Below are 10,795 nucleotides of genomic sequence, written 5' to 3'. Positions count from 1 at the left end.
TGACTGCTACAGCACAGTTAGTAATAGCAAGTAAATTTGCTACTTGCATTTGCAGGTAGCAAATTTACTCATGATTAGTGAGGTTTACTGTGCAGTAAGCATGTGCACATGTAGATGCAGTAAAGAGTCTCACGTAGATGCACTCACAGAGACCTCATAAACTTTCTAACTGGATTTTCAGTTGTTTCACAGGATACATCCATGTACACAACAAATGCCATCCTACAAACCATATACCCTTATAGACAAAATAAATAGCTACAAAATATGCCAATAGTAATAATCCCGTAGGAGTTTTTTATGTAAGAGCTCTTTAGGTAGGGGTACAAGTTAAGGCAGGTCTGTCTTGTGCAGTGGGTTATCATATTTTTCCAGTGTCAAAATGGGATGCGCTGCTATCTGGGACACTCTGAGGTCCAGTCTCAGCTAAGTGAGCTGGAGAGGGGAAGGTGCTGAATATAAGAAAGTGGGGTGCGTGTGCACACACACATGCATGTAAGCAAGAGAGAGTAAGAATGAGAATGAAACAATCTTATTTTAAACACCAGCCCTGGACATCCCACTGAAAATGCAACAAAATTGTTCATGTGACAAACCCAATGGGATATTTGTGACTCATGTTTAAAATGGGACTGTTCCAACAGAAAAAGGACATAGAGTCACCCTAGTCATACTATCCCTAGAAGGCACAGGGATGATACTGAACCATGTAATGCAAACCTACCATGTCTGGACTTCTCATGCAATCCCAGCCAGAGAATAAACTTTTGACATGTGACATCCAGATTTATGAAGCCCCTTTCAGCAGTGATCTTAAAAAGGAACTATCCGGTCCACAAATATGGACCCAGCTGCAAAACAAAATCATAACCTTCAACATCTGGAATTCAGAGGCACCAATGTACAATGACATTTCTGAAAGTAAATTGTAACCTTGAGAAATATTGCTGATCAATTAAGTGGGGCAGGTCCTCCTATATTTTGGCATTTGCAATGCATATTTCTGTAAGCCTGTGACTGTCATCTAATAAAGTAACTCACAATGTTATCAAAATAAATTTATTGTTTATTCATGTCAAGGAACACAGAAAGCAGAGAAAAGGATTCAGAATGCAGCTGATTCAAAAATCTTTTGCTCAGTCTTCTGTCAGAAAATGATGTTTCAGCACATTTGACGGTTTGTACAGTGGATCAATTTCAACACAAAATTGTTGTTAAAAGTGATGGAAAAACATTTTATAGTGTCATCAACTTTGTGATTATAAAGAAGGTTCTTTATGACATAAAAATAGTTACTAGCCCCATCATGTCTATGAGTCTTCAAAATGTTCTTGCCAATGTGTATCAGGAGCATGTGAGCTGAATAATTGAGAGTAATTGTGTGTACTGGACTTAAGTGTTTGCCACAATACTCTTTGTGCACTTACGTAATGGCATAAAGGCCAGCACAGCTAGGAGTCACCTTCAGTTCTTCCACAGCTTAGGTCTTTTTTTTAATAGCTGAGGCCCCCAAAAACAAGGATGGTAGGCAGGTTACAGGACCTACATTGACTTCAGTTTCTCAAAGAACCATGTTTACCTCTAGGATAAATGATCCCTTGTTGCTCATTTCCATTTTTCTCTGGAGAAGAGCTTTAAACCATTTGCTAGCCTCTGGCATTGTGAGGTTAAAACCATTGAGTCAGGTACAGAGGCATTTCTTGGTTAACATCTCTACCCCAATCATTTAATGATCCTTTGTTTTCTTTCTGAGGTTTCTTATCTCTTCCATTACTTTGTTTCCCACTGTTTGCTTTAGGCAAGGCAAACAGAATAAAAATCAAGCAGGTAAACGTATAAGATTCATGCCAGTAGTACAGAATTTTCCCTTGTTCTCCAGAACTAGTTTGAGAGAAAATATAAGCATCGCTCCTGGTAAAGTTCACAAATAACACCAAACTTTGTGCATTAGTAATAAGTGGGGGCCAATCTTTTTGGCAAGTATGCCACAAAGTAACCCCGCACCCTCCCCAAGTGCCCTCAAACCCCTTCCCCTGCCTGATCTGCTTGTTTGTTTTCTGTTCCCAGCCCTGTTCTCCCTGCCTGATTGGCTGCTCTGCTTTCTGCTTCCTTGTGCTCCCTGCCCAATGTCCTGCTTTGTTTTCTGCTCACTGTTATATCTGCTGCTGTGCTACCTGTTCTCTCCAGATCTGCTGTGTGCCACACTCACAAGCTGCCCATGCCACTTGTGGCACCTGTACCACAGGTTGCTCCCACTGGATGAGCGAATAATGATTGGACTAGGTCAGTTCTAGGGAATGACCGGGATTGCCTGTGAACCTGGCTTATCTGAACCACACAATAATTAAATATAAAATTAGAAACCTAGAAATAAAGGATATAGGTCACACATAATATGAGACTATGTTCTGGAAAGCAGTGATTCTGAAGACTTACGGGTTATGATAAATAACTAACTGAACATGACAGTGTGATCCTGAGAGTTGAGAAAGGCTAATTTGAGTCTTTGATGTTTAAGCAGAAGACTATTGTGAAAGGGTTTAACTTCTTCAGAGGATATTAATGAACCTATTACTGAAATACTGTTGCAAGTTCTGGTGTACAGATTTCCAAAAGGATATTGATAAACTGGAAATTTCAGAAAGAGCAACAAAACTGAAGTCTGGAAACCCAGCCTTACAGTGAAATCTTATTTAGCTTATCCATGTGATGATTAAAAGGTGACTTTATCACAGTTTATAAGACTCTAAGTACTAGAGCTGCATGCTCTTAAGCCCTATCTCCACAGGTACATACCATAGGATACCTTTCTGGCTAAATGCATCTGATAGTGCTAGCAACAAAATAGTGCAAAATTGGCTTACTTTTGTATCATTTATGAAGCACCTAAAAATCTTTGGGCATTACTATCACATAAAAGTATTATAGTTTTGATTTTGCACAGGCATTTAAAAATAACTTGGGTAAATTATTTTCCAAATAAATATACCCCTTTCAATTTCACTAAGACCTTTGTAGCTTGAACCACTGTTTAATCTACTCCAAGAAGAATACTTATTTTATATGTTGTCATTCACACTAGGCATAAAATTATTAGTTTTTTGGTCTCTGGTATTTATCTTAGTAACAATGTAGCAAGATAAATAAGTTACTGCTCTTTACTTGTTTTTGAATAGCTATATAAACATTTTTGGCCTCTTTTTGATGTCCATTAGATCAGCCCAGAGGGTCTAAGTATGGCTGAACTTTTGGATCGGGGGAGGGAAGCCCATGCCATCACCTGGCTCTATACAGGAATCTAAAACACAGCTTGCTCTCTAACCACTACACCAGGGATGCTCAACTTTTTGGCCTTGAGGGCCCAATGAATGGCATGGGGCCCACTAGTGGGCTGGACTGGGCCTGGGGGCCAGGTGTTGCTCTGTCCCTGCCTGATGCACCATGACTGGGTCCCAGCCCCCTCCTGCCCTGAGACTGGGTCCTGTGGGCCCAGCACTGTCCCCTGCCAGCCCTGCCTGCTGGGCTCAGGCACCCCACCCACTGGGCAGGGCCAGGGGCTCCCTGTGGGTCCAGAGATTTGGCAGCAGGGAAGAAGTGGTACCACTCCCTTGCCTCCAACTTTCTAGACTGATGGGGAGCCCCATGGGCCAGACAACACAGCACCATGGGCCACAGCCCTGAAGTTGAGCACCTTTGCATTACACCATTGATCAAGGTGCAGCTCTGTGGTGATTTTATTTACCAATTAACTGTCTAATAATCACTCTGCACCAGTGATGGTCTAAATTAATTGCACAGTTCATTGTGGGATAATCGCTCTGCACCTGTGGCCATCTACATTTATTACACAAGTCACCAATTACACTTACCAATCGCATGATAGTCACTCTGCACCCGGGGCCGTCTCCTTTCATTGCACACTTCACCAATTCCTTGTGCAATAGCCACCGTGTCCCTGTGCCCAGGCTACCTTTATTGTGCCAGTCAGTACTGGCGACTCCCAGGATTTTTGGTATTGTTCTTAAAGTCTATGCTTCAGGAATGTGAAAAAACTTAGCTTGTGTGTGTGTGTGTGTGTGTGTGTGTGTGTGTAAAAGCTACGTTGTTCACATTCCCAAAGCGTAGACTTTAAAAGGAAATCCAAACGTCAGACACACCGGCAGCCCTTCACCCTACCACTTCTCTCTGAGGGAAGCGCACAGCTACAGGTCAGAGCCCGCAAGCTTGAGGGCGCATGCGCACGGCTCCAGCTGCCCCAGCAGCTGGGGGCGGGGCGAGGCGAGTGACATCACTGCCCGGCGTAAACACTTCGGTGAGAGCTTGGTAACGGCGTTGAGGCGGCAGCAACGGTCGCTGGTTGCGCTCGTCCAGTGCGCGGTTTGGCGGCGGTTGGGGGCGCCCCTTATCCGCGGGCTGTACCCCGGCAGTGGCCGCCGGCGGAGCCGCCCGCGCGGGGGCTCGGGCGGAAGATGGCGACCCCGGGGATGAGCCGGCAGCAGCAGCAGTACGGCGGCGGCGGGCGAGCGGCGCCGGGCCCCGCGCAGCCGGACTGCGGGCCCGAGCTGCACCTCAAGATGAGCAAGAAGATCGCGCAGCTCACCAAGGTAAGCGCCCGGCGCCGCCCTCGGGCCCGGCCTTTCAGCTGCAGGTCACCCCCGCCTCGGGGGCCTCGTGGCGCCGGGATTTGGGGGCTCCTGGACTTCTAAGCCCCTGGGCTGCCCCCACACCCACACCTGCAAGTGGTGCGAGCAGGGGTCACATGTACAGGGTGCAAAAAGGCACTCAACGCTGCAAGGTTTGGGGCACAAACACCCTTCTTCTACGGAGAGTCTGAATGGCTCTGAAAGACAAGTAAAGAATTGCTCCGTGCCTGAAGAAGGGTGTTTGTGCCCAAAAGCGTGCAGAGAACCAGTTCCTCCAACTGTTTGGTTGGTCTGACAGAAGAGATCCTGTCTCCCCAAAGAACCATGTCTGCTTTACACCACTTGATGGGGTTGGCAGGCGCCGAGCTCCAGGAGCCCCCGAATCCCCATGTGACAAGGCTGCAGGGCAGATGTGATCTCATCTATTAGACAAGGGGTTTTCAACCTTTTTTGGTTGGTGTACCCCCGGCGGCTGTTTGAGAAGCAGTGAGTCCCCTGGCAGCCAGTCAAGCCAAACTGGAAGTGCCAGTGGCTTCTCTTTGTGCTGCTGTCATGTACCCTCAGGGGTATGCATGCCCCGGTTGACAACACCTGCATTAGACCAGCTAAATAGTTGGGGAAAATAGTTTTCTGCATCCTTCTCCAGGCATAGACCAACTCTTTACTTGTCTTTGAGAGCTGTTCAGACTTTCTCTATACCTGAAGAAAGGTGTTTAAGCCCAAAAGCTTGCAAAGAACCATTTTTCCAACTTTTTAGTTGGTCTAATAAAAGAGATCTCATCTACCCAAAGAAACCTTGTTTGTCTGTGTCCTTAGACCAACACGGCTACAACAAATAACCCTTCAAGTGGCTTGAAACGCTCCTTATGCACCTTGACGTGATGCCCCTGCAGGGCAGGGTGGTCTTTGCTCCGTGTCACCCAGCTCTGGTTCTCTTACAGTGCAGCCACTCCCTGCTGATGTATTGCCCCAAGTTGAAGTTCTGCAGGATCTTTTGGAGCCTGTCCTGGCTGCCCTACCCACCAGTCCTGCCCCTGCTCACCAGGCCTCCAGTGGGAAATCACATCTGTGCAAGTGGGGGGGCAGGCAGTCGGGGAAGGTTTCTAGACTAAGGGTGTGGCTGCTCCAAGTTCACACTGCTGATTGACACTAGTGTGGCTCATTGCATAAGGTGTAATGGTGGGGGGTCTCAGCTTTGTTAGCCTCGAGGCATCATAGGTGGGCTGGAGCATCCCTTGACAAGGCCAGCTCTTTGCTGTCGTGTTCTCTTCCCTTTTTCTGACTGTAGAAAAAGGATAGAACCATTTGTCCATTGCCTCAGGAATCCCCCTGCAGTGGATTGCTGCTGGAAATCCTGGGGTTTTTCTGAGGAACTGTTCATGCCAACCCAGCAGCACTAGATGTGCTTTGCAGCACCCTGGAAAGGACCTTGGGGCACCTGGGTTGAGAATTGCTGGCCTCCGTGTCTGTTTTTACATGCAGAAGCATCTAGGAAATCAGTGAGAGACTGCAGGTCCTGTAAAATCTGTACGGGCTTGAGTTTTCATTTGAGCCTTTCATTTGCTCTGCCTACCAACTTCAGCTGTCATGTAACATAAGAACAGAAGAGCTGCCATTTACTGGGTTAGACCATAGGTCCTCCTTGCCTACTATTCTGGGCACTGTCTGGTGTGTTCTGGTCGCGTGTCCCCCTTGGCATGCTAATTAAACTTCTGGCCATCCATCTCTATTATGCCTTTTTGTTGTCCCGAGAAATAAGTTGTCTGCCTAATGACCTCCCTCTCAGGGGAGGCTTATAACATTTCCTTGTGGGCATTGATCCAAGGTACCTAGGCCTGGGCACTTTCTGTGTGTTCTGCTCTATGTTCCCTGCCTTCAGCACACTCTTTTTTTTAACCTATGACTGTCACTCCTATCCCTCCTTTGATTAATTGATACAGCAAAGGGGCAGTTGAGACATATCCAGTAGCCCCCACTATTAACAGTGGGGGCTACTGTTGCTTTGTGGGCCAAAGGCCAGGTTCTCCAGTATGTATAAATTAGGCCCGGACACTGTCTGGTGCACTTGTTACAAATGTATGACCCTCACTCCTGTCCCTGTTTTTGTTTTTCTGTTGTCCAGAGTAGTCAATGATATGCCCTTAGTGGTCCCCACCACCAAAGGAGGCTTATAGCTCTACTTTGTAGGCTTCAGCCTGCCATCCTGAATGGCATATCGAAAGGCCTGGGCACTGTCTGTTGTGCTCTGCTCATTGTTCCTCCTTGGTGTACTCAGTTTTAACTTATGACTTTCATTCCCATCCCTGTTTTGTCTTTTATTTGTCGCACAAATTCAATCGACGTGCATCCTGTAGCCCCCTCTAACGTGGTGGGACGTGGGGGTAACTCTTGCTTTGTGGGCTTAAGGCCTGTGTCCCCAGTATGTGCCAAATAGGCCTGTGTCACACAGGGCCAGAGTGGATGCTGAAAGGGAGAGTGAACTGGTATAACTGGGGGGGGGGGGGGTTCTCCCACCCCAAAATGTCTATTGATTAAACCGGCATTTGACTTTTTAGTAAATGAAGCTCTTAATGTTTCAGAATTAATGAAATAATACTAGACTGGAAATAACATTCTACTGATCTTTTCTTGCTGATTTAACAGTATTTGTGATGTGATCCCCAGTAGGTTGGTTAGAGGGAGGGTATTGTGCATGCATTGACGTAGCAATTAACATAATAAAAAAGTTGTTTAGAAGGTGAGTATGGCCTAAGTTTAGTAGACCATGTTACAGGTTTTTTTCTGGTTATCCTTTGTACTAATGTGCATTCAGTATTTCTATGTGCTTTCAAAATTTTTGGAGTGTTTGAACAGCTCTATATGGGGAAAATTATAGCTAGTGCTTTGAAAGAAAATAAGTAAAGAGGCTTTGGTTCAGGCTGCTTGTGTGTTAAAATCTAAAAAAAGGAACTTGTAAAAGAAAGATGTGTTTGTGATAAGGCAGTGTTGGCCTCAGACATGTGGTGAAAGGAAGATGCTTCATCTGAGGTAAGCATGAAAAGGCCAGGCACTGTTGGCAGTAGTTCAAAATCCAGGACATGCCAAACAGCCTTTTTATTTGGGTGTAGATGGAAGTAAAGTGAGGATCAATTTAATATTGTCACAGATTGTGCTACTTCTATTGGAAAAACAGTTACTTTTAACTGTTGTTTGTTTGGGTTTTTTTGTTTGCTTGTTTGTTTGGTTTCCTGACTACACATTGATTTCAGCTTGGAATATAAACAGATCCTGTCTAAGGAAATTATTTTAATTCTTGGTAAAATAACAGCTTGACAAGTTTTTCAGCTCCATGGTTGAACATATTTCCTATGCATGCAACTAAACTTAACTTATGACTAAAAAGTATAGAAAAATTTCAATTCATAGTGTTCTCATTTTTAGTTACTCTGTGTAAAGAGCATGTTGGTGACATTAAAAGCCCTTGGAAGTGTGGCATTTGAAGGCAAACATCTGCAAGGTGTAATCCCCATTTAAGTATTTTTTCCAAGAGTTTACTCAGTAAGTAATGGGGGTACTTGGAAAGGGGCTAGGGGGTATGTGTGGGCAGGTGGGCAGGGATGGAGCACCACCACCCCATGCCACTGCCTCCCAGGAGCAGGGGTGGGGGCAACAGCTCCCCTATGTGTGCCACATGGGTGCTGCCGGGCGAGCCGGGGCGGGGGGGGGGGGAGGGAGAGCTGGAGGGTCTGGTACGTGGTGGCTGACGCTGCCATCCACTACCCTGTACTGCTGCCATGTGTGCAAGCCCCCTCCTCCACATCTGGCTGTTGTCGTCCGTCCACACACACACACACACACACACACACACTCTGCCAGAAGTGTACCCAGAAGGGGTACACTCCTTAAAAAAGGTTGAAAACCCCTGCACTAAGTTATGGTTGACCTCAGAAATATGTTCTATTTTTGTCATAGAACCAGACCTCCCCTACTCATGAGTTTCCTTTTATTGGATGTTCTATAGTAATAAAATTATTTCTTTTCACTCTGTGTGATGGGATTTTACAAATGTAAAAAACTTTTACATTTTGCACGTAAAATTCTTCTGTCTATAGAAGATAATTCTATCGTTTGTTTGTTTTTGATGCTGCAAGTACTAGAACTTTTGTCCAAAAGACCAATAGGAGTTCTAAGCAGTTAGCCTGGAAACTTAAACCTTCTAGTGAACTGAATGGGGAGTGAGTTCCAGTGATGGACCATTCACAGAAAAATGCACTATTCCCTGTTCCTTCCCTTGTCACTTCAATGAAGGCTCTGGGGTTGAGCTCCTGCTGACATGGCTTTTGCATTATGTCAAAGGCAGAGATGCTTTCTTATGTACCTTAGTCACAAGCCATTTAGGTCAGACACATTTGATTGTTTGACAACTAGCTTCTGGATGGAATCTGGAGTATGGAATATTTAGGTTAAATATTTCCTTCAAACAACTAACTATTCCTGAACAGTCATTAACGTTTTTCAACCACTTGAAGTGCTGAAGATTCTCATGGCATACACCCATGTGTAGAGTGAACTATCTTCTTTATTTTCTTTATGTAGATTAAAAAAGCACGCTGAAATATGTTAAAGTTTGCACATAAGGATCATGAGACTATATAGAAATTAAAAAATGAAGGTCCAAGTACTTTTTAAAATCAACCCAAAATCAGAGAGAAAATCAGCTTAAGCTAACCTTGTAGTCTTCTAGCTCTCCTTTAAGAGCTAGCATTGTGAGTCTTAAATTACTGGAAGCCAACAGCAAATTTGCTTCCGATAAGCTGGAAAAAAAACTAGTGAATTTAGCTCTGAGAGAAAGCAAAGCAATGATTTTACTATTGCTTTGGTATTTTAGCATGAAATTTGTTGGATACTCGCGTGCAGTCGCATAATCACAACTTCTTTTTTGTTGACATGCTTTCGATTTTTCTGTTGGTACTATTTTATCCTCAACCTGGTACACAGATTTTTTCAGTGTCTAGTAATAAGGAGCTTAAGCTAGCAGGAAAGACCAGAACTGCTTCAGTTACAATTTAACCTCAACTTTTAAAAATAAATAAAATCCCATCACCATCATGTTTAAGAGTTGCCTCACTATTTTTTTTCCTGTTCATTAGGCATATTAAAAAATGACCATATTGTATTTTTACCATTCATTCTTTTCAGAATTTCAGCATACTAACTTAAGATGTGCCTTCCAAAGTCACCAAGCAGTTTGTTTGAAGTCTTACTCCTTAAGTCTAGTATCTTCAAGTCTGTCTAGTGGAATATATTTGTATCTTTTTGGTTTTGTCTTGTTCCAGATTGGGGGCTAATTTTGCTATGCAGCATGTAGGCACAAAAAGAAATGGTCCTCTTTAGGACCTTGCAGTCTAAGAACTGAAAAATCAACCTGATTTACACTTTAAATTGTGCATTTTTTCTTTTCTGTCTGTGAATTGTTTTGACTGAATCATCAGAATTTTCTGCTAAAAATATCTTTAAAACATGAGGTAATTGTAATGCTTTTGACTTAGATAACTTAAAAGGTTTTATATATAATAATAATAAAAGAAAATTCCTGTGGGGGTAGGGTGAAACACAGTTTCATTTTCTCTTACTCATGGTCAGAGCTCCAAATTACATCGGCTAACGCTAAGTTGTCAAGTTCTTTCCTGTCTGGAGTCCATTTGCTAGTTGACTGGAACAACCAGATTAGATAATTGAGGTCAGCAATTCTAACCTTTTCCCTTCTTCTCACCAAGAAATTAAGGAACTTGGGCTTCAGGAATTGGGAAGTTCAGACAGTTTTAACTTTTTGGGTTAGTGTGTAGCTGTCCTAAGCCCCCATATTACTTAACCATTAGTAGTGGTTCAAATAGGTTAATTTGTTAAGGTATGTGAAAGTCAGCTCTACCAATTAATATGCAACAGAAAATGTCAGGAATCAGAGCTTCCAATTCATAGATGATGGCTAGTCAACTCCCTTTTATGATTCCTGTGGTGTTGTTTTTTTAAAGGTAGAATCCCTTTCTGTTTGACACAAAGATTAAATAGTTGAAAAATTTCCTCTAGTAATTCTTTTATTCTTTAGTTTAGTTTTGTTCTGTTAGAGAGAACCGGTGAAGATTCAAGACTGACATTTAATATTATCATATATG

General features: G+C 43.6%; 1 protein-coding gene across 4 annotated transcripts in view; it reads left to right on the top strand.

Moving 5' to 3' along the window:
* The first annotated feature begins 4,292 nt into the window (after nucleotides 1–4,292).
* Nucleotides 4,293–10,795, top strand: part of FAM184A (family with sequence similarity 184 member A) — a 215,369-nt gene continuing 208,866 nt past the window's right edge. For all 4 annotated transcript variants that reach the window (XM_090038672.1, XM_090038652.1, XM_090038662.1 and 1 more), the window contains exon 1: nucleotides 4,293–4,604. In XM_090038672.1, coding sequence (XP_089894798.1) covers nucleotides 4,470–4,604 — 135 coding nt within the window. In that variant the 5' untranslated portion in view covers nucleotides 4,293–4,469. The remainder of the gene's footprint in view (nucleotides 4,605–10,795) is intronic.

The sequence above is a fragment of the Crocodylus siamensis genome, chromosome 1 (assembly GCF_052110815.1).
Source record: "Crocodylus siamensis isolate JL-2025a chromosome 1, ASM5211081v1, whole genome shotgun sequence".
NCBI classification, from domain to species: Eukaryota; Metazoa; Chordata; order Crocodylia; family Crocodylidae; genus Crocodylus; species Crocodylus siamensis.
The sequence above is the reverse complement of the archived record's forward strand: the minus strand, read 5'-3'. Positions and strand labels throughout refer to the sequence as shown.